The sequence below is a fragment of the Eptatretus burgeri genome, chromosome 12 (assembly GCF_056783735.1).
Source record: "Eptatretus burgeri isolate ZD-2024b chromosome 12, Ebu_testis_v1, whole genome shotgun sequence".
NCBI lineage: Eukaryota > Metazoa > Chordata > Myxini > Myxiniformes > Myxinidae > Eptatretus > Eptatretus burgeri.
In genome coordinates this window covers 2,011,544-2,035,827 of record NC_140972.1, presented here as the reverse complement: position 1 = coordinate 2,035,827, position 24,284 = coordinate 2,011,544, and the positions used below count along the sequence as shown (strand labels likewise).

At 43.6% G+C, this 24,284-nt stretch overlaps 2 protein-coding genes across 8 annotated transcripts in view; one reads left to right on the top strand and one right to left on the bottom strand.

The window, feature by feature from the left end:
• The window catches only part of TMEM129 (transmembrane protein 129, E3 ubiquitin ligase), a 62,754-nt gene extending 53,089 nt beyond the window's left edge, over positions 1-9,665 (top strand). For 4 of the 7 annotated variants that reach the window (XR_015050173.1, XR_015050177.1, XR_015050176.1 and 1 more), the window contains one exon: positions 845-1,745. The gene's annotated coding sequence lies outside the window, so the exon portion shown is untranslated. Of the gene's footprint in view, positions 1-844; positions 1,746-1,940; positions 5,248-8,460 lie in introns of those variants that run through there. The other 3 variants (XR_015050175.1, XR_015050174.1, XR_015050172.1) reach the window with 3 other exon arrangements.
• Positions 4,898-24,284, bottom strand: part of SFXN1 (sideroflexin 1) — a 30,098-nt gene continuing 10,711 nt past the window's right edge. The window contains exons 3-11 of the mRNA XM_085849243.1: positions 24,025-24,195; positions 17,544-17,642; positions 17,167-17,242; positions 14,524-14,609; positions 12,877-13,004; positions 9,447-9,496; positions 8,484-8,533; positions 7,224-7,271; positions 4,898-5,687 (exon numbers count right to left, since the gene is read on the bottom strand). Coding sequence (XP_085705369.1) covers positions 5,591-5,687; positions 7,224-7,271; positions 8,484-8,533; positions 9,447-9,496; positions 12,877-13,004; positions 14,524-14,609; positions 17,167-17,242; positions 17,544-17,642; positions 24,025-24,195 — 805 coding nt within the window. The 3' untranslated portion in view covers positions 4,898-5,590. The remainder of the gene's footprint in view (positions 5,688-7,223; positions 7,272-8,483; positions 8,534-9,446; positions 9,497-12,876; positions 13,005-14,523; positions 14,610-17,166; positions 17,243-17,543; positions 17,643-24,024; positions 24,196-24,284) is intronic.

Sequence of the window (24,284 nt, the reverse complement as noted above, 5' to 3'; positions counted from 1 at the left end):
TCCTCAACCTCCACTCCCAAACCCCAAGTCCTCAACCTCTACTCCCAAACCCCAAGTCTTCAACCTCCACTCCCAAACCCCAAGTCCTCAACCTCCACTCCCAAACCCCAAGTCCTCAACCTCCACTCCCCAACCCCAAGTCCTCAACCTCCACTCCCCAACCCCAAGTCCTCAACCTCCACTCCCAAACCCCAAGTCCTCAGCCTCCACTCCCAATCCCCAAGTCCTCATCCTTCACTCCCAAACCCCAAGTCCTCAACCTCCACTCCCAAACCCCAAATCCTCAACCTCCACTCCCCAACCCCAAGTCCTCAACCTCCACTCCCCAACCCCAAGTCCTCAACCTCCACTCCCAAACCCCAAGTCCTCAACCTCCACTCCCAAACCCCAAGTCCTCAACCTCCACTCCCAAACCCCAAGTCCTCAACCTCCACTCCCAAACCCCAAATCCTCAACCTCCACTCCCAAACCCCATGTCCTCAACCTCCACTCCCAAACCCCATGTCCTCAACCTCCACTCCAAAACCCCATGTCCTCAACCTTCACTCCCAAACCCCAAGTCCTCAACCTTCACCTTCCAACTCTTAGGCCTCAATCCCCTGCCCACCTCAAGCCTTCAAACCCCCTCCCCCACATAAGGTCTTCAGCCCCCTTCCCCAAAACTTCAACGTCCTGACTCTGTACCATATTTGTTCTCTCCTCTCCAGCTCCAAGTCTGTCCTCCCCTCCCTCCACTCATAAAAGCAATTGGGCATTCCCACATTGATCATTACATATTTCTTGATTCCCACATCAAAACAGTAGAATAGTTAACACTTTCCCCTCCCCTATCATGCCATCACAGACTTCACAGAACCCGACATCGAAACAACTCCAACACGTCATGGCCCATCACAGCCGCCTGTCCAACTCACAATCCTGCGAGATATGCGGAAACCCCATAGAATTGCAACTGTCAAGTGACCATGAGACCCAAAACCAATTATCTTCTTCCTAATGAATATATATTGTACACATCGTTGAAGCTAAAAAAAATGGTGGATGTTTTATTTCACAATGTCACAAAATGCCTTTATAATGACATGGGTTTTATGGGCCTTGGTTGAGCCGTGTTAGAGAAAATAATCGGAAATAATAAGCCCTGTGTGGCAAAAGCCCTGCTTGAGAGAATGCACACAGCAATTTGGGCGGTGTATAAACAATAGACCGCTGCCTCAATCGCTGAGGCCTATCTTCACAAGACCTGTTATGCCCATCGGCTCAAAATCGTTTAAATGTGTTTTTGGTCGGTTTACACTGAAGGGAAAACTTAGAGGGAGGACATGGCGATTGTGAATATGACAGCTCCAAAGATGTCCTTGGCTTCGCATTGTCATCAGCACCAACATGGCAGCCATATTATTGTAATGGTTTTGGAAAACTTACCCAAGGGGGAGAGCATACATGGACATGTCGGTGACCTGAGGATCAGTTCTTTCATTCGTTTTTGTATAGGTGGTGTCTAAGATCCCAGCAATGTCGAAGATTGTCTCTTCTCCCAAAGTGTGAATTGAATCAAGACATTGTTGCTCACTCATAAAATATTTTTTGAACATTGTTAAAATGCTGCACTTGAGAGAATTCCCTTGTAAATGTGATTAAACATGTATTCTGTGACAATTGCTTTCTGTGAAACAAACATCTGCCTTCAGTTGATATTGATTTGTTATATTTTCATTAAAATTATGGAACAACCGAGAAATGTTGTATCAGTTCCAGGAAGATTTAAGTATATTAATTAGCACGTGATGAAACATAACTTTAGATATTTCTTATTTAGTTCACAAATTTAATGAACATAATGCATGGCTTTTTGTGTCGACACATTGTGGGAGCTGCCGAGGTTCTGTGAGTGGCGTGTGGCCCTAAATGGAGTTCTTTCGTCCCCTCTTCCTGTCCAGGCTGGAGTTCCTCAAGGCAGCGTTCTGGGCCCTGTTCTTTTTCTGGTTTTCATCAATGATCTCTCCGACTCTGGAAAAATCCTCTTTATCTCTTTGCTGATGACTCGACCCTCTGCCGAACCATGTCATCCCTCAGGCCAGCAAGCAGCAGCTTCTTCGCTCGCTGCAGATCTGGGTAAAATCACAAACTGGTCCAACACGTGGAACATGTCTTTCAATCCTGACAAATCTCACACTCTCACTGTCTCTCCATAAGGACCATTTAGAACCCCCCCCCCCCATCCACTTTCTCAACAATCCTCTGGAAGAAGTCCTTTCATTCAAGCTTCTGGGTCTATGTGCCATGATCTTTCCTGGGAAAGCCACATTTCCAACCTGGCCTCAAAAGCCAGTCGCCGACTGGGAATCCTCCGTCGTGCAAAGTCCTTCCTCGGCCCACCTGAGATCCTGACCACATACAAAGCTTTCATCCACAGCCTGATGGAGTACTGCTCTCCCCTCTGGGCTGGTGCTCCTGCCCCTCACCTTTCTCGGCTTCACGCTATGGAAACCAAGGCATTTCGGATCATTGGTATCTCCCACGATGAGGCTGAGTCTTTGGGCCTCTCACTCTCTCACCGCAGGCAGGTCGGTGTTCTTTCTGTCTTCCACTGTCTCCTCTCCGGTCTCGCCCCCTCCCCCTGATCTCTGCGAAATGTTCCCACCATATTTCCGCAGGGAGCTCAAGGTCCGCCAACAACCCCCTTCTGGTTTCCATCGTGCTGCCTTTTTGGCTGCTGGTTGCGTCATTGGTCACAGGCGTAGCTATGCCGCTGATGCAGTGCCCCTATTACCAGTATACTGGTGCTCATTTTGCCGACCTTGGAAGGATGACAGGCTGAGTCAACCCCCTGGTGTTAATCCAGTGGCCAACGGGGCTCAAACTCAGGACCTGAGGATGCTAAGCCACCACCCTAACCGCGAAGCCGACACCAGGCTCCCCTTCTGGTAAAACTACCAAAATCACGACTCACTGCTCACCTTCACTCTTTCATTCCTCCTTTGCATGTTCATGGTGCTCGGCATGGCACTTCTCATGGGCGAGGTACAGTGTGAAGGAGGGGGCTGGGGGCTCTCCTTTTGGTTTTGGGCGCATGAGGGGCGGGACAGGGTCTTGGTTGAAACTTCCCTCCGAATGGTTTGGCAATTTCCGGAGTGACATCATGCACCCACCCCCATCCGCTGCGGACCAATGGGAGGAGGGAAAGAAAGCTGTTGCAAATAAGAATCAGAAAAGTGAAGACAAGGACTCGTGACAAACTTGCATGAGCAAGGACTGCAACATAAGCAAGGCTCCAGCTTGTAAGCCATCCGGGCCGCACCGGAAGTGCGTTCTTTATTTTTCTAGTTCCGTTGAGATAACCAACAACACTGAAGTCGTTTCTGAATTTCAGGCACTTCAAACATACATTACAGGGACGAAGAGCACTCCTGAGCAGACGGCTGAAGGAAGCAGAAAGGAAAAATGAATGGGACAAGCTCAGCTGAGCAGAAGACTGAGACTGATAAGGCTCGTGAGGGAAGGAACACAAACGTGAGGGAAAAGAAAGGAATGTTTCACGAGCAGTTGGTGTCGAGCTTCTGTGGAAAAAGAACACTCCTTCCATGAGTGTCATCCTGCACTCTCGATACTGTCAGCCACGAAGGATGAGGAGGGTGAACGGTGGCACCTTATCGACGGGGGGCTGACGAGGAAGGATCTGAGACAGAGGAGGGCGAGTCACACATAGAGCTCGCATGTCTGGGACGACAGAGAGGACTCACCTCCTGGGTCCGGGCACCTCAGGGATGCGGCTGTGTCCCCATCGCCCCTGCCCATCTTCCCCATCCATTTTCTTTCGAATTCTCCTGTATGTTTGTGCGAGGTAAGGGAGAGAAGGAAAGACTGCTTTCCTTTTCTCCATACATTACTATCTTTTATTTTCAAGTACTTCTTGTTTTATTCTTTGCCCCTGATTGAATGATGGGCAAGTCTTTTGTTTAAGTAAGATTGAAGAAGAACGTGTTCTGGTTAAATCTGCTCTCATGTGCCTTTTTTGCTTTCTTGCTTATTAATATTTGCTTTTAAATGATTGCTACTTTGTGTGTTTGTAATAAATCATTGCTTGTTGCTATTTCCAATCTGACTCGGTTGTCTTTCCCTTATTGGTCCGATGCAGTGCACAAGTCAAGTTAGATGGGACGTTCTACCCCAATAGTTTGCTTTGTCAGCCAGTGGAGACTCACTATAACACTCGGCAGGAATAAGAGTGTGCGCTGAGGGCACTGACCCCAATTAGCCAGCCGTCCACAGGTAAAGGTATCACACAAAGTCGTGTAACCCTGCCCGGATTGGCCATGCCAATCGGCGTTCGTGGTTGCTTAGCAACCTGCCCGTGCGCGGAGTTATCTGTGCCCGGCAGCCTCAGGACCAGGTGTTCGGGAGGGACCCAAGTACTTCCCCTCGTGGCAAGACTCAAACCCCAGATCCATGGCATTATTTTTCAGGTTGAGGTTGTGGGTGGAGTCAGGTGAACTGTCCAACCAATGGATGGAACTTGGACAGACGGATGCACACGTGCAAGCATGGTGCCCTTTATCGTTTAGATGGTAATAAAAGGTCGTATGAAGAATCCAATATTTTTTTTGTGTGAGGACCTGAAACACTTCCCTGCATCCACTAAGGAATGGGGTTGGGGATCATTTTTTTAATATTACCTTTCACATAGCTACAATGCTTTAGGCACTACAGGGCAATTAAAAAAAATCTAACTTTAATTTAATTTTCTTTTATTTTTGCCTAAAACACTCCCGGGCACTCACTGATGAACCTCTGAAAGTTTGACAAGGATCCGTTGGGACATCTCTGAGAAAAATGCCGACACATTAAACATCTCATGGTATAGAAAGGAGGCAAAACACACACACACAGCCCCAACTTAATTGTTTAATTTTATTTTAAGTTGCGAGCACAGGTGACATCATCATTCACAATTTTTAAAGGGCATTTATCCTCAACAAAAGGTCAGATCTATCTCGTACATGGTTGGAACTTTTATTACAATCGAATAAAAAGTGCATTTATAATGCTTAGCATAAAGTGAGTGAGAGTTACCCCATAATTGTCCGTTCCCCCCAAAAAGACAACCTTGTACGCTGTTTAAAAGTACCGAGTGTCACAGTTTGAACGTGCTGCTCACAAATCGGTACATTTTCATTTTCACTGTCACAACACCAATTACTTCGGCAAATCGACACGAAGGCTGAATCTATTCACCAAAATGAAAACCAAATTAAATAAATGATAAATATCTCTTACAAGGAAATCTTAAACTCATCTGAAATTACCATGATATCTGTTAGGAAGAAAACAAGCACCTGTTCACCATCATGTTTCACCAATTTGTGCACGCATCGAAGGGTTTCACACGAACAGTAACGCTTCATGTTTAAAAGCAGAAGAGCTGCAAACTCGAGGAGTCGAAGGTCAAAATATTTGTATACAAATACGCAAAGTGCTTTAAACCAACCGTTAGGATCTGGCCGTGTAAAGGGCACAAAATGACTGACGAGACCCGCACAAGAAAGATTATGGATTGCCCTACGTCGGTGAGTCAGCAAGACGCACTCTTTCACAGGCCCTTGTTGAAGTATACCGTTTGGATGTCGTTGCCGTTCTCGCGGATGTGCTCCTGCAGTGAAGGTTCCAGCCTTGTAACCGCTATCGAGCTAAGAGAGGGAATAATAAGGATACACGTGCATCGTATGTAATAATGTATGTCTTCGAAACGATCGCATTATCGGAGGAACATGGGGGTTTCAGCCCATTACATACAGTACCTCTCCACCCCCCCGACCCCCACCACACTGCCCTGCAAACAGTGCTGACAACTCAGATATCAAAGAAAGTGATTTTCATGAGATTTTGCTTCACATGAAAAAGGACTAGATAAGAGATTCATCAATTAAATTTATGCGTTACAAAGGTAATAGTACATGGTAAAGTACACACTTCAATCTGTCCATAATCACACAAAAAGAGATTCAATACAAAAGCTACAGCTTTTACTCTCATATCGTACATTTTAGACACTTAGTTATACTTATAATGTTGTTGAAAAAGATGAAGGACAAAAAAAAGGTGATGAACTGTGACCAATCAGTGAAGAGCGTTGGAAAAGCCACCTTTAGAAAGACTGCAAAGCCTAATCAGACTATATTAAATAAGGCGCGCGCGTGTGTGTGTGTGTGTGTGTGTGTGTGTGTGTGTGTGTGTGTGTGTGTGTGTGTGTGTGTGTGTGTGTGTGTGTGTGTCAGTCTTACGTACAGAGTATTACAGAAAAAACAGGGCGAGGCCAATGTTCACCAAATTTGGCATAAGTGTTTGTGGTCAGGTCATGGGCACAAAAGAACCCCCATCACCTGTGAGGGGTGGGACTTACAATTTTCACCTGTACAGTGCCACAACGCAAGTGGTTTACTGATCCCTGCTGCAGACGGGCGATTATTAGCCATGACACTATTTGTCATATCCCCCACTATTCCCCCACTTTCCTCCCCCTCAGGCTGGTACGAAGGTAGCAGGTGTTTCGAGTTTGGCAAATGATTTTGAATATCCTCAATGCCATTGTACCAATGGCCATATTCCTGGGTTTCGTGGCAGATTTATCCATGGGTTAAAGGTCCCGGTGGCCTTGCGTTTTGCCGACAACCCGTGCACCGACATAACCTTGTGCAAAGGAACACCGTCATGCAATAAATAAATAAATAATAATCTTGCTTTTCACCGCATGAGCTCATTCACTTGTTTTCTGGTGAGAGTATGTTCACCAACGATAACAACTGCTGTCCCAGAACCCTACGGAGACCCCCTTTTCATGGCCAGTAACATCTGTAACTCAAAGGGATATTTAACATCCACCAGCTAATGCTAGCACACTGGACACCCAGGTTAACGTCCACCGGAGGGACAGCACACTTAGTGATGCAACTCCCTGCATGCGAACCACCAATCTGGCAGTTTATAGTCCGGTCAGGCATCGAATCCACACGAGACAGCTTGGTGATAAGTGCACTTAGCTCTGTACCATGTAGTGAAACTGCCAACGATATAGGTAGTGCCAAAAACATCGAAAAACACATCGGTTTCAAAATAGTGTGAAAAGGGTGTTTGAGAGGGAAAGACAAGCAATGTCATCACAAAAATGGATGAAACTCATTACTGTATATAGATGTTCAAGCATTTAACTGTGCATGATACCATACCTCTTTTGGGGGAACAGAGCACAGCAGAGAGGTGTTGCAAAGACCAAGCTGTACAGAGGGAGAGGGAGAGGGAGAGGGAGAAAAATTACTTCAACAGGAAAATCAATACAAGATTAAGACACTTCACCAAGGGTGCATGTATGTATATATGTATATATGTATATGTGTGTGTATATATATGTAAAATCTGATGTACCCTCCTATTTACAGAACGTCAATGTTGTCGAAGCAGCTTGCTGAGTAAGTGTTATATTGGGTGGTTTGCCATTGCCTGCCCAACAATAGTTATAGCAGGGATTTGTAATTTGTTTACGGTGCTGGCGATAGCTTGCCTCCTCGTCGCGAAAGACACCGTGGCATCTTAAACATTCACCAACGAATTCTGGCAGAGAGGACACCTGTTTAATGTCCATCCGAGGGGGACGGCGCACACACACACACACACACTGATGAATTTATCACCCAGCATGTGAAACACTAGGATGACAATTCATAGCTGGGTCGGGATTCAAACCCAGGCCAGATAGCTTAGTGGTGAGGGTGTGTACCTCTCGGCCATCCTGCCATCCCAAAGGTACATCATTTCACCACAAAAAAAAACAACAAAAACCTGAAACCAAAAATCCTGATATCCTCCAAACCTGGATTTTTTTCAGGAAGGTTTTACACGAATCACAAATGCTTGTTGGAATCGAGAAAGAAAAAGTGGGACATTGATAAGTGTAAATTTTTAATACTAATAAATATCGGAAAAGTTTTCAAATTGTTTACATTGGAAATTAGCACCAAACCACACTGTCAGCAACATCAACAATCAAAGAAATCAGAATATTGCACGTGCGCACGCACACACGTACATACACATCCACAAAGAACAGCAAATTGTACACAGTTAATGTGCAATGAAAACGAAAGTTATCATTGTGGTGTGATTAAGGCTTGTAATCAGTTAGTTGCGAGATTAACATTTTGCAGTTTTCTTTTTCAACATCGACTTAGTTCAAGTGGATAAAAACCTCTCGGCCATCTGTTAGAAATTAAACTGGACAGTATTTCTTTGAATGGTATTAATTTACATGTAATCATTTCATTCAAGTGTTTTTTTTTTTGTTTTTTTTTAACTTGTCAAGTGTGTTTTATATTAATAGCATATCTTTGTAATTTATTTTATTTTATTTGTAAACTTGATCTTAAAGTCTTCGTACTTTTGTCATGTCTGTTTCAATTGAATAAACAGGAATTGAATTGAATTGAACGTACCAAAGTCCGACGATTCCCACTTGAATGGGAGCTCCAAGCCACGGGTACCTCTGCATTCAGAAGTAACAGAACAATGAGTAACTTGTACTCAAAACATGGATACCTGATTTGCAGATGCTACAAACAACTGACCACGTCGTGTCGCGAGATCTCTTGATAAAGGAAGGGGAAGAGGGGGGCAATCCCGATCAATTTACAAAGTCCTTGCTACATGTTGAAGGAGTCTCTGCACAATTAAAGGTAATTACCACCCTTCTTACCTCCATTAATATTCCTCCAAACAAACATTACATGGAGTGTTTATAAAGTGCAGAATCATAGGGATATTTATTCTACAATTGTATCATTATAATAATTGCTCAAACTGCAAGCTCCTGACATGGATACACATATCGATTCTTGTATGTAGGTTACTTTGAACGTTTAACATCGACACATCAATTTTATCATATTTGTTTGGGAGCTTGTGTTACCATTTTAGCACATGTGGTGTGAACCACTGATTCCAAGACGTGTCCCCAGAGAAAAACGTCGTGACGTTAAATCGGGACTACCTGGGGGCCATTATAATTGGTCCACGACATCTTATCCACCTCAAAGGCATCGTCTCATCTCAAAAAAAATTTGCGCAATTGCAGAACATTGAGGTGCAGCTCCATCTTGTTGAAAGACCACTTTCCTCAACCTGCTGAATTGGAATATGATCCAAATAAGGAACCAAAAATCTTCCAACACAACGAGAGAGTTCGCACCTGTAACATTCTCTTCATAAAAATTGGGGCCTATAAGACTGTCGCAGTGAATTGCACACGTGCGCCCACAATATTTCCTATGATTCTGGACTTTTGAAACACCCTGCACAATGATCAGATGGGCTTTATCTAATGCCATATTTATCATCAAAAGCAACACTGGGATGCAAGAATCAAATTTCGAGAATATTTCCCCCATCTGAACACCAACCTTCATGAAGGCCCTCTTGTCTAAAGCATTCATGATGAATGGTGGAATGGCTGCAAGACAAAGTGGAGATGTGTTATTGAGAAATCTCTTTTGATTAAACAGCAAATTAAACATTCCGAAAGAAAGATCCTTATTTACCGTGCGACTCATTTGTCTTTCATGAATTTTGTTTGAAAAAAAAAAAAACACTCATTACATCCCCGTGTTCGGTGTAGTCTATGGGCGTGAGCTGCATCTTCATTACAATTGCCTATTCACTCAGTCAGAGAATCTCTGAGATAAAAACAAAGAATAAAATTTTCTGAAAGCATTTTGTTCTCATGCAACAAATTTTTCTCAATTCAAAACCTGACAATTTTCTACAGGTAGTGGAGAAAAAAAAATGGAAATGCCAACAGAATGTCACTTAGTCGGGTGTTGGGCCAGCATGTGCATCTAAGACGGCATGGATATGACATGACATGGAGTCAACAAGGGACTGGAACTGTTCTGCAGGAACATGGCACCGTTCTTCTACAAGGAAGTCCTCCAATTTACGTCGGTTTGATGGAAGCAGAAACAATGTGTGTAGTGTGTGTAGATCCTTTATGTGTGTAGATTATGGGAAAAAACAAAAATTTACTGGCAATATCAAATTGGCAAGTTAGTGGCGGAAAGTAGGTAAATCCAAGATGTTGCCCTGCAATAAGCGTTATTCCTGCATGATGGATATATCGTTAGGAATCGATCCTCATGCAAAGTTGTTTTTTTTTTTTACCAAATGTATTGAAATTTGGAATCTATGTTCTATATCAGTAATAAAATAACCTTCATTGTTGTTGTTTTTAATCTATGTGAGATGATACAATCAAAGATGGCGACAGAAGTACATCAAGTCGACTGATCTTTTGCGAGATTGTTCTGGTAAGCGCACAAGCTGATGTTATTGGTTTATTGGTTTTTGATTCTTTTTGAACACTTTCAGATCAATATGAAGCTGACAAATTAACAATCTAAAAGCTCTTACATCTCATGAGTTGGTTGATGCTGAGGCAAACTATCATATAACACGTTACACTCGAGACTACATAAGACCCAGAGTTCCCTTTGAAGGTGTGGACCAAGAGTACACAGATGTTGAGCGGGATACTCGAGAATTGCAGTTTGTTTGCATTTATTAGGGCTGATCTGTTTCCGGCACCCCGTGTAATCTTGATGACTGAGATAACCGACAAACTTGTCACGTACATGGAAACCTTAGTATGCATGCAAAGGTACTGGCTGCTAGGTTTTGTGGTTTTGGAGTTATGGAGGAGACATTGACTGACACACACACCTACACCTCTTTACATCGTAGATGCATTCCTGGAAGACATCGATTAAATCGAATTTCCAAATCCCATTGACTGAATGTATTAAATGGGGAATGTGTTCCTCAAAGAAAAAAAAAAATTAGTGGGAAATTTTCAAAGAGTGAATTAATTAAAATAATATTATTATAAGAAAATACGACACATCGAGTTCTGGTCATCTTTTTTTCCTGTGCAGCACAAAGATGTGAGTAGCATCATTGTCTGAGGGTGGGGCGGTGCTGCTGATGCCTCTGTAGGTTAGAGCAGGAATTTGGAATTTGGCCAGGAAGCCGGGAATAACTCACCTACTCTTCACGAAGGATACCGCAAAGCGATCTTAAACCTCCAACTTATTCCAGCAGATGTAACGCCCAGTTTAACGTCTATCTGAGGGAAAGCACGCACATTGATGAATAACCCTGCCTGTGAAACACCGGGATGACTGTTTATAGCTGGGTCGGGATTCAAACTCAGGCTCGACAGCTTCAAGCGAGTGTGCGTACCTCTCGGCCATCCTTCCGTGATGTGGGGATTCATTGCTTTGTTGCCAACTGAAAACATTTTTGAATTCTCTCTTGAATTTTTACTTCACTTTACTCATTCTAATCCTCTAATTTATTTTTCCTTCCAAACCTTTATTTTTAACCTGATTATATCCTTTCATTAGTCTGAGAGAGTAGATCGTGTTTCCAAGGCAAGGCTTTTTGAGTAGGCCGAATCCAAATGTCCGTTAAGACCCCTGTGAGGTGAAGTTGGGCTGACCAAGGATAAGCCTTTCATGAAGGTAAGCCGTTAATTATCTCTCAAGGGGGTGTTTTAATTAACCCAAAACACCAAGTTTTCATTCATGTACTTCCTTGGAGTTTCCTTTGTATGCATGCAAAGTTGGGGGCCACTAGGATTTCATGGATTTGGACTTATTGAGGACACACACACACACACACACACACACACACACACACACACACACACACACACACACACACACACACACACACACACACACACACACACACACAATAAAAGATTACACATTCGTGAATTGAACCGATTTGTGTGGTCATGACTTGATGAATATATAATTGAATTCTAAACGTGGATATGTGGGCTTGCATGAACATCTTTTTGATATGTCACGGTGTAAGCCACAGGCAGTGCTATACTCTATTTCCAATAAATCGTAAAAATAAAAAAATGTGCAAATAATGGTGAAAATGGGATCCATTTTTGTCTCTCTACAATCGTCATTCTTTGGTCACCACTCTTGAACTGGTTCATCGAACATGATCTGGGAACACAACCCAGGAGATACTTTACTACCTCAGATCAAATATTATGCCAAATATCCAAAAACACAAGCGGAAACTATGACTTGTGGCTCAGCGAACTATTTTTCAAAAAAGATTGCATTTTTGAATGCCATTTGGAATTGACCCAGTTTTTAACAATTAGCTGCCACTCTAACAATGGCCATGGTATTTTGTCATCTACAGATGTCATAGGATGATATAAAACATCAACATTTGCCCCTCAAAATGGTCCCAAAAAGTGAAAAATTGGGTCTTGGCTTCTGGACTAAAAGGAGCAGCTTGCATGCAAATATTTCAGATCCAAATTAAAGGTCACAGAGCAAAGCCATCCTGAAGCTATCAACTATGAAGATGGCATCCAAGTTCCAAATGTTTTTCCAATGCCATATGGTTCCTCACTCCATACACCTTGCAATCAAGGAGCAGGAAGTCATGCATTTGTGCTCTGCCATCTCACCGACATGAACTGGTCGCTTACCGGATAATCTAAAGATGTGAACATGCATCAGTTTCCAAATAACCGAGACGTGACTCCAGACTACATCGTTACGGTTTACTTAATTGTAGATATCACTCTTCTGAACGTAAAAAAACAAAAACAATCTGTAACCATGCGACAACTTTAACATAGAGAGAAAAAATATTTCACTCCACAAATAATACAAAAAAAAAGGAAACAAATTAAAACAAAAAAAAATTTGGACCATCGAAGAATGTATATGTTGAACAGAAAGTATCATGTTGTCTGAAAAGGACTTTGAGGTGGGAAATGGTTAAATTGAGGCCTACCCATGCCAGGTGCTGCCATGCCGATCCTGGAAACGATCACTTGGCCAATGGCCTGTTGCGCCGCTTTCTCAGATTCTCCGAGTCGTTTTCCATGATCGTCAAACACAGGGATACCGTGTTTCAACTCCCTGTGAAGCGAGGCACACTTGGTGATGCTCAACCGTGCATATCCCATGTATATCACACAAATTAGACCAACACATGAACTTACTTTTGATGGGCACTCATGATGCATTACATGCTACAAAGTATCACCTGGGTTACCCTTCGTATCTGAAGGCCTTTCACATGAAACATATGAACCACTTAGTCAATTTGTTTACTGTGCAGAAGTTTACTTTTAGCTCTTATATGAGCCTCGACAATGTATACAACAACAACAAAAAATTAAATGCCACTAAGATAGTAAGCATGTATTTTTGGTGTCAAGGGAACTCCAAGAAGATCAGACCACTTGCAACCTGCAGCACAGGCAGGAATTAGTAATTTGTTTAGGGTACCAGGGATAGCTCGCCTCTTCTTCTCAAAGGAATAACGTGGGATCTTTAAGGTCCACTGATGAATGCCAGCACACGGGATGTCCAGTTTAATGTCCATCCAAGGGACGGCACCACATATTGATGCCTCGCACCCTGGCAGTGAATCGCCATGATGGCAGTATATATATATATATATATATATATATATATATATATATATATATATATATATATATATATATATATATATATATATATATAAATATATATATATATATATATATATATATATATATATATATATATATATATAGCCTGGTGTGTTGGCGCAGTGGTTCGGGCAGCGGCTTGGGATCCAAAAGGTCCTGAGTTCAAGCCCCGTTGGGCCACTGAATTAATACACCAGGGGGTTGACTCAGCCTGTCATCCTTCCGAGGTCGGCGAAGTGAGTACCATTGTACTGGGCCGGTGTATACCCCGGTTAAAATAGGTGTACCTTATCCCTGTGTCGTAAGAGGCGACCAGGGTTGTGTCAGGAAGGGCATCCGGCGTAAAACATGTGCCAAATCACTATGCGGATCATACGGATGATCCGCTGTGGCGACCCCTAACGGGAGCAGCCGAAAGAAGAAGAAGAAGAGATATATATATATATATATATATATATATATATATATATATATATATATATATATATATATATATATATATATATATATATGTGGGTCGGGATTCAAACTTAGAGGCGAGTGTGCATACCTGTAGGCCATCCTGCCAGCCTAGGGCAAGGCATCGAATGAAAGCATGTTTCACTTAGAAAATTATTCTTGCATACTTTCAAATGATTGAGCATCCCAATATACAATATTTGTCGTAGATGCATCAATAATGCTTTCGGGCTTCAGCAACCTCTTGGGAAAATGAATGGAAAACTAGTTTTAACTGTGAAGTCTCGTGTTATTATGCATGGATGGCCAGCTAGAACAATAGAATCAACAAATTGGATTGAAATACACCAACCACCATAGTAAGCAAGGAGAAGCTGACATGTCAGGCATTCACTTTTCGTCAGAGCACCAATAAGATAATGGTGGGGGAGGGGGAGGCAACAACTCATCTGGCAGCCTGTTTCTTGAGATGGGGCTAGGTCGACAGCAGAAAGACCTACCTTTGTCTCATGAATGGGATATTTATACAGTTAGCTGCTGCAACTGCGGCAAAGGGTACGAAGCGTCCAATGAGTGGTGTTACATGCTGCAAATACATGAAGGGAAAAGCAACAGAGAACTGAAAAAAAAACTCTGTGTAAATAAACAGAAACAATGACGATCTTGAAGTACAAAAAGTTCAAAAGGTGCATTTCAGATATGATGCATCAAAAGCATCAGGTGGGCATACACCGGCCAACGTCATCACACTCACACACACACACACACACACACACACACACACACACACACACACACACACACACACACACACACACACACACACACACACACACACACACACACACACTGGTGGTTGTGTCCAACCTTGACTGTACATAAAAAACCTGCATATGTTGGCAGGCTTAACAAAGATTCCTCAACCCACCCTGAACACTATGTCCTGCACTCTTTACCTATTATCTCAAGGCACGGGAATGTTGTAATGAGTAACGAGACAAAACATGATTTCTTTTCCATGATGACATGTGGTAGATGACTTATTAGGAGATGGAGTACACAAGCTAACTTTGTCTGACATGACAAAAACAAACCGGCATTTCATCCTCCGATATTAACCAAGACGATTCTCTGTATGTATATTTACAGTGTGTGTATCTTTGTATGTATCTGTATGTAATGTTACAGATTTCAGAATCCGATCTGACGAATGCATACAAATCCAGGTCCTCAGACAGTTATTTCCCTCAATGCATTTCCAGGATAGACCTATCCCCATGTCTGGTGGGATTCTAAATGTCATGCGTTGAGAAGGGTAAAGAATAGATTCCCGCTCTTATGGAAAGCTCCTTTTTCTCTTTATGACAGACACATTCACACACGTGAGATAGCCGTTAGCCCAACAGAGGATCGACACCCACCTTTTTCCATCGACGTTTGACACCGCGTTCAGCAGCTCTCTGGATGCTAACTTGCTCTTTTTCGTATCGGGCTGAACATGGAGGTGATGATTGTTGGCGTTTTATGAGCGCTTCACGGTTTCGCTCGGTAATTCTGACAAATGGCTGCTTTTTGCCGTTCGTCCAGCACCACAGGCATGGCGTTGTGGGCTAGGAGTGATCGCAGGACAGGCAGGTTGTCACGGCAATGATTTTCAAAGGGGGCGGGGTGGATTTTGCTGGAGTCTGCGCCCGCCCAGACGGGCCGCCTATAAAAAGAGGACGAGAGGTCCGTTCTTGGCAGGTCAGTTGACGAGTCAATTTGTGAGTCAGTTGGTGTCAGCGAGTCGGTATCAGTTAGACAGCTTTACCAGTCAGTCAGAGTCCAGTCAGATGGCTCTACCAGTCAGTCGGAGTCCAGTCAGTCAGATGACTTTACCAGTCAGTCAGATGGCTTTTCCAGTCAGTCGGCACCAGTGAGTTAGTGACAGCCTCAGCACCTCACAGCTGTCCGTCGGTTGTGGCTCCTGGTGGCTCCTGGTGGTGGGTGACACTCGGATCGTTAATGCTCCTTCCTGTCGAGACCTGCGATTGACGTACCTGATTATTGGCGGTGACGTCGATTGGCGTTCAAGCCTGTTTACGAGTGGGTGCACAGCAAGGCTGAGCGCTGGCAACGGATAAGGCACGCTCACACATTTCAGACGTTTTTATTTGATGTACGACTTCTATTTGGTGAGCGAGACGATTTCTCTTCCCCGCTGAATGATCTGCTGGGTACCCTTGTCTGTGTTTAATTGTTAAGTAAGGCATAGAGATAAGCATTTGCCCTTTGTCCCTTTTTTTCTCAGTGCCTGATTGATAATTATTTATTTGCTTACGATTATTTTTATTGATTTTTATTTATTTATTTTCTTTATTACTAAATTCCTTTGTTGATGTTCCAACCTGTCTGTGCTTGTCCTTTCCTTCTATTGATCCAGCATTGTCTGAACCTAGATAGACTGGGAGGTAATTACCACACAAATTGATCAATAATTAGTCGGCACGCACCAGCGGTTAACCACTAGGCTATCCTAATTAAGTTCAAATCAAGATAAGATTGGTGCTTTGCCGAGGGCACGCTCCCCGTTCAGGAAACCACGTGACCTCTAGTTAAACGGCATAATTAGACGGTGGACACTGGAACTCATGGTTAACTGAGTGGCGTTCGTGGTTCTAAAGCAACCCACCATACCACAAAGTTTAATTTTGAACGAGAGTGTGAATACTTTCTGAAGGCACTGTTTGTACATATGTGTGTATGTGTGCGTGTATGTCTGAAAATAATTGAAAAAAGCAGGGCTCGGCCAATCTCTACCAAATTTTTCATACGTGTTGGTCATTCCTAGGATCCCCAGGGTACAAACCCCCCAATGCGAGGGTCCGGGAGAGAACTTCCCAGTGCTCGCGAAGGGACCGGGTGTCTGTCGTACATCAAATTGGGTGAAAGTTGGAGGGTGTGAGCCCACCTTGACATGGATAGATTGAACAAATGCTCATCAAGAACTCTGCATAACACAAGTGCACTGTTTGATCGATGAATAATGAAAAATTTAACTTTACTTCTATTAAAGTTATTTCATCATATGTCTAAGCGACAGAGGAAATAATCTAAACGACAGAATAAAAGGAAATAATTGTGTGCAAGAAACAATTTCATACCTTGGTAAGCGAGTTTAGACCGAGTGCCGTAATTACCGCACCAGTGGTTGCACACACGTAGGCCGTGCCAAGCTGGCTGCAAAGTGAGACAGGACTTTCTTATAGCTTCGGCGATCATAACCAAACTTGTTTTTAAATAAATCATGCTGTTGCTTTTTGCATCAATTCATCTGCCAGTTCTGTACAAATCAAATAGTTTCAAGTCTGAGAAATCCAACTCTGTCTTTAAAATGCCATTTTAACAATTTTATTCATGCAGATCATGACGTCATTGGTGCTCCATCAACCCATGTCTGATTACAAATCTAGCAGAGATCTCAAAGCATTTGCTGGAAGAATCTGGAACGTTTTCAGGTCAAAACGAACATGAGTCATACTTTACGGTAATTGGAGCATCTCCACTGCGGTTGGTGTAGTTCACGACAGCGTTGAACGACTGGTTTATCCATTGCCAGAAGAGAACTGCTGGGGTAGACCTGTGGGCAATATTAATGGTGTGAAAGTACAGCACTGCTTAGAGCCTGTGTGTTGCTTATCAGATGGACATGGCTCGGATCAACATAGCACTACGATAAGTAGCAACGGACCAGTAGACTTGGAATGTGTTCCGTTAGCAAACAGCTTGCTATCGTTTGCCGAGTGGCTTGTGTGATTCAACGGACTCGTGCAAGCACTCCTGAACGGAACGAAGCACTTGGCACCGCTTGACAACATGGCAGTCTCCATGTAAACAATGCCATTGTGGTACTCGAGCAAAAGCTGTTCCTGGCGTCATTTTCAGTTTTATTCAATCCTCTTGTAACAACTTCCCCGAACGAATATATTGTGTTGGTAGCGGCCACAGGGTACAAAGAAGAGGGAAAGAAAGATTGGCCATCTGCTAAATATGCGATATAAAACTGGAGGACAGGAACAGAAGGCTACAAGGTGTGTCGGTGTGATATGAAGGAGAGAATCAGAGGAGGAGTAGCAATCTGGGTAAAGGACAGCATTCCATCCATCCATTGGGACCACACTCTGTGCAGAGTGTTGGTGCTGCCTTCGAAGTCTCCTTGGCTATTGGACACAATCTTGGACAGCTCACCACTCTGACACAGTATACCAGCAAGCTGGCACTCATTTTGCCGACCTCGAAAGGATGACAGGCAGAGTCCACCCCACCTGGTATTAATTCAACAGCCAAGTGGGACGTGAACTAAGGATCCTAGGATCGCATGCCCACCACCCTAAGGCCAAGGTCACATTTGCCACGGCAGCCGTGGGGTCTCCAAAATCTGCGGCCACTTGCAATTTTACGGCGGCTGCAGTATTTCCACGGTCACACAATGTAGCAGTCACATATGTTTTTATTTTTCGGGTAGCCGCACGGCGTGTTTATAAATTGTGGAGACCGAAAACGTGGGGGTGCCGTACGGTGTTTGATTTGATGTCGCACAGTGACCTTAGGGCGTCCCTGCGGCGACAATATAATTTTCAAGGCAGACGCAAGGAGACCTCAAGGTGCCCGCAAGGCGAGCGCAGGGGGGCCTAAGGCGAACGTGCGGCCAGACTGACGGTAACGAGTGGGTATATATACTAGTCTTTTTTACTGAAATAAAAATATACCAGTATATATAACTGAATATACTATAACTAAAATATACCGTGGTCCCCCAGAATCCGAACGGCCAAGCTGTTTGAACAAATTGGAATCCGAACAATTTTTTCGAGAAAGTTTGGCCCTAAAAACCCAATACATTTTAAAAAACCGAACAAAACGTAGCGTTCATGTTTGTTCACGTGCCTCCCTCACCTGTTCGACCCGCATCTTCGCGCTTTGTTCATTCAGTTCGTCGGTGGAAGTCCTCAGTCACATTTGCTCTACGGCGAGGATAAGGCGGCCGTACGCCCTCAGAATTGACAGAAATGTGTGGCGGTCGCAGAGAAACTGAGGTGGCCTTAGGGTGGCCCTATGCCGTTTGGCTATAGTTTACAGGCCGTAGGGGTGCCGTGGAATTATAACTGCGGAGTTATAATTTTTTTCATTTCTACACTCGCCGTAGAAATTCGACAAAGCCAAGCTATGACGTAGATGTGTTCCACGTCGACCGTACGTAGGGCGTACGGTGGGCTTGCGTTTTCCGTGCGGCTGCCGTAACCTCTTCTTAATGAAAAATGCATTTTCCCAACCCCCCAAAAATTACGGCACCCCCACGTTTTCGGTCTCCACAATTTATAAACACGCCGTGCGGCTACCCGAAAAATAAAAACATGTGTGACTGCTGCATTGTGTGACCGTGGAAATACTGCGGCCGCTTTATAATTGCTGGTGTCCGTACATTTTGTAGACCCTCCGGGCGCCGAGCCAAATGTGACATGCCTTACCTCGTGTTTTCACCTTCATTTTTTTTTTTTAAATCATCTTGTGTTTTAATTATTAACAAAAAAAGCAATCCGATCACGTGGTGTGACGGACTGTCAGGCCAGGATTGAATTTCACAGCAAAACCGGTTGTAATTTTTAATAGCCATGATTACGTCAGCCCGATGCATTTGATGAGTGATTGTGGTTCTGGGGGCATCATGATTGATGAGCTGCCCTGGGGGCAGCGCTCTCGCAGAGTGCGCGAGTGATCGAAACCCAGGCCGGAGCTCGAGCCTGTGTGGGCCTTTGGATGTGGCGATTGTACCAGTTTACATACAATACACCGCCACCGAAGGTCATTTACTCATCCTATTTTACCTTAAACATGGGGAATTTCAGTTTAAAGTGTCTTGAAAGTGGGTTTTCTTTGGGTCCATGAACGGATTAATTCACTTTCCATTATTTCTTATTGGGAAAATATTTTTTGAATCCGAACTTTTTGCAATCTGAACAGCCTCCAGGAACGAATTAAATTCGGATTCTGGGGGCACCACTGTGTATAGGCAAACAACTATACTCCGATCTCTAGCGGTAGCGCACGGTGGACGCATGGTCAATGCAGACTGCCATGGAGGCCGTACGTAGGTGTACGGCGGGCATAGGGGAACCGTGCGTCGACCTTGCGTTGCCCACATGTAGTCACACAGACCGCAAGGCCACCGTACGGCGACCGTGGAAATAGTGCGGCCGCCGTAATTTTTTAGGGGTTGGGAAAATTCATTTTTCATTGAGAAGAGCTTCCGGCAGCGGCACGGAAAACGGAAGCCCACCGCACGCCCTATGTACGGTCGACGTGGAACACATCTACGTCATAGCTTGTCTTGTCTAATTGCTACGGCGAGCGTAGAAATGAAAAAAAAAGTTATAACTCCGCGATTTCATTCCACGGCGACCCTACGGCCTGTAAAATATAGCCAAACGGCGTAGGGCCACCCTGAGGCCACCTCAGTTTCTCTGCGGCCGTCGCACGTTTCTGTCAATTCAGAGGGCGTACGGCCACCTTATCCTCGCTGTAGAGCAAATGTGACTGAGGCCTAACCATTAAGCCAACACCAGGCATAAAGGAGAGCATTGCATCAAGAGAAAGGGGTGACATTAAGGAAGGAATAAATGTTGAGGATTCTGTGTGGGTAGAGATTAGAGATTGTAATAACAGTAGATACTGGTAGGATGCTTTTATAGGGCTCCGGGTGGGAAGGAAGAGGAGGAAGGGGGAGTACATGAAGAATTCAAAAGGGCATGTGGTAAGGGAAGAGTATTGATTATGGAGGATTTTAACTTGCCTAGGGATAGATTGGGTGGAGGAACAAGGAAAGAAAGGGCAGAGCAGATGAGGATTTCCTAATTTTAGTCCAGGATTGTTTTTTAACCCAGTTTGTAGATAAGCCCATGAGGGGGAGTGCAGTGTTAGACCTCCTTTTAAGTCACAATCTCAATGTGGTGGAGGAGGTGGAGGTCAGGGAGCATTTCAGAGCAAGTAACCATAACTTTGTGTGTGCAAAGATTTGGTTAAGGGTTCGAGTTCAAGATAGTAGCGGAAGGCAATTAGATTTCAGGAAGGCAAACTTTGAAGGTATGAAGAGAGAATTGAGTGATGTAGATTGGGAGACTCTAACAACAGGACAATCAGCATCAGAGAAATGGGAAATTTTCAAGGACCAAATCTGTAGAATGCAGAGCAAGTACATTCCAATGAGGTGTAAAACTAGAAACAGAAAGAGACTAGGGTAGTTTAGCAGTGAGATAAGGAACGCTATGAAGGTATTTATGAGGTTTAAAATAACAGGATTGGAGTTAGATTGATATCACTATTGGAGAAAAAGCAAGTGAAGAAAATAACTTGACAAGCCAAAAGAGAGTATGAGAAGGACATGGCTAAGAATATTAAACATAATAACAAGGCTTTCTTTAAGTATATCAGGAGAAAATAACAGATTCGGACCAGTGTGGGCCCATTGAGGAATAGCATCAGGAGAGTGGTGAGAGACGAAAGTGAGATGGCAGGCTTATTAAACAGGTATTTTACTTCAACTTTTACACAAGAACAGTCAGTGAGGAGAATTGCCAATAGCTGAGAGTATCTATCGAGGAGGTGAGGAAGGGCTTTTACAGAAGATCCAGGTTGGAGTGGAAGAAGTAAAGGAACAGTTCGGTAATCTAAGAGAAGATAAGGCTCCGGGTCCAGATAATATGCATCCGAGGGTATTGATGGAGGTGGCTGAGCAGGTAAGCGAGATGTTATTCAATATTTTCAATAGATCCCTGGAGTCAGGACAGGTACCGGAGGATTGGAGAGTAGCAAATGTAATAACATGATTTAAGAAAGGATCCAGAGAAGAATTGGGAAACTATAGACCTGTTAGTTTGACTTCAGTTTGGGGGAAGGTGTTGGAGACATTAATTAAGGACCAGATGATGAACCATTTAAATAAATACAAACTAATTAAAAGAAGTCAGCATGGGTTTACCAAAGGTAGTTCTTGTCTACCAAATCTTTTAGCGTTCTATGAAGCAGTGTCTGATTGGGTGGATGAGGGAAAGGCAGTGGACAGTGTATCTAGACTTTAAGAAGGCATTTGATAAGGTACCACATCAGAGGTTGTTAGCCAAAGTGAGGGCTTGTGGAGTGGCTGGTCAGGTAGCTAAGTGGATTGTAAACTGGCTTAGTGATGGGAAGCAAAGAGTGGCTGGTGAGTGGGAGGATGTAAGTACTTCAGGGATCAGTACTCGGACCATTACTCTTCATTATTTGCATCAACGATTTGGATAGTGGGGTAAAGAGTAAGCTTTCCAAATTTGCAGATGACAAAGCTTTGAGGTGAGGTGGATATCAGAGGGGTAGTGATCAGATACAGGAAAGTATTGATACTTGTATAGATTGGGCAAAAGATTAGCAGATGTAATTTAACCTGAGCAAGTGTAAGGTGTTGGGGATGGGAAAGAACAATGAAAATAGATTACAGGATGTAAGGGGTAATTTTGGAGTGTGTCACACAGGAGAAGTATCTGGGGGTGGTAATAGATATGGGAGGTAAGCAGGCAGCACAGTGCCAGGCAGCTACGGGTAGAGCAAATAGGGTTTTAGGTTGTATTCAGAGGGGGATCAATGATAAATCAAAAGAGGTGGTGTTAACATTGTACAGGAATTTAGTGAGGGCCACATCTTAGGAAGGACATAGATGCCACAGAGAGGGTTCAGCGCAGGGCTACTAGATTGATTATTGGCCTAGCTAGACTCAGCTATGAGGAGCGGCTGAATGAGACAGGGCTTTATTCACTACAAAGGAGGCGGTTACAAGGAGATATGATTGAGATGTTTAAGATAATGAAAGGGAGAGATAAAATAAGTGTAGATGAATTTTATTCAACAAAGTAGACAGTGATAGGACCAGAGGCCATTGCCTGAGAGTAAAGAAGAGGAGCATTAAGATGGTAGCAAGGCAGAGGTCTTTTACTCAGAGAGTAGTTAATGCATGGAATGGTCTCCGTGGAAAGGTCGTGGCAGCAGAAAAAGTAGTTAAGTTTAAATTATAATGAGATAGGTACCTGGGAGTTATGGAGACAGAGCGGTATAGGGATGTTTGCAGGACTTGTGGGTAGTTTGAGCATTGATGGGTGATTCCTTGCATGTGTATGGATTGCTGTTGGTGGGGGTCTCGTCAAGGGGTCTTATGTGGTCTTACTCAAGAACAACCTTCGCCTACTCTCCCACAAGAAAGTGAAACAAAACACTAAAAGAAAAAGTTTTTTTTTTTTTTAAATTGCTTTTTTGTTTTTTATTTAAATAATTAAAATGATTTAATTTCCTCTGGGCATGGGATATTTCCCCTGGGATATTCCTGGGCATGCCACATTATCTCATCCCCATTAACCCCCCTATTTCCGCAATGAAATTGCATCATTTTAACGGATATATTTGGTGTGGTGTTGAAGTGGTGCAGGCATGATGGGCCGAATGGCCTCGTCCTGCATCTAGTTTCCTTGTGTATCCTTGTGTAAGATAAATAAATGGGGAGTCAGAAGGAGCAGCCCCTGCCATTGTGTATTTTGGGGAGAGGGGGAGGGAGGGGTTTTACATGTTTGTAGATCTCGAAGAATTCGGATGAAAAGTAGAATAAAAATTAAAGTATGAAATGCACGTTATAATCATATTATAAGTACACATAACAGGGTATATATTTATACGCCTCTTCACATTTCATTGGTTGTCGTATGTTTGAATCTGACCACGGCGGCCATTTTTGACAATGTAACGAAACATCTCTCTTAATCGCTTGCGACGTTTGCCGAGCGGCTTGCAAAGTGGTCGACACAGAATGACTGGCTTGCAAGGCGATAGTAAGCCGCTTGCTAACAGAACACACCCCAGGTACAATGGTTTTAGGTGGGTGGCAAAATAAGCTTTTTAACTGCACACAAATGTAATATGCATCAATGAGCTGAGTGGTTTCTCACCTGTAAAAGGTCATCATGCAGCCTGTGATCGTCATGTTCATAGGAACTTGTGCTGACATGCGACCGATGACAAACATTTTCTCACCGGTGTCTGGGTGGAATGCAGAGTCGTATATATATTTGGCTTTCCATAATTGATCCTCTGTGAGTCCTGAGGGAACTTGGCCCAGCCTAGTGAAAATAGCACCGGCTCTCGAGTTAACAATGCTGATATAACATACAAAGTAATGCAGAACATCTCCAACAAATATCTGGTCAAC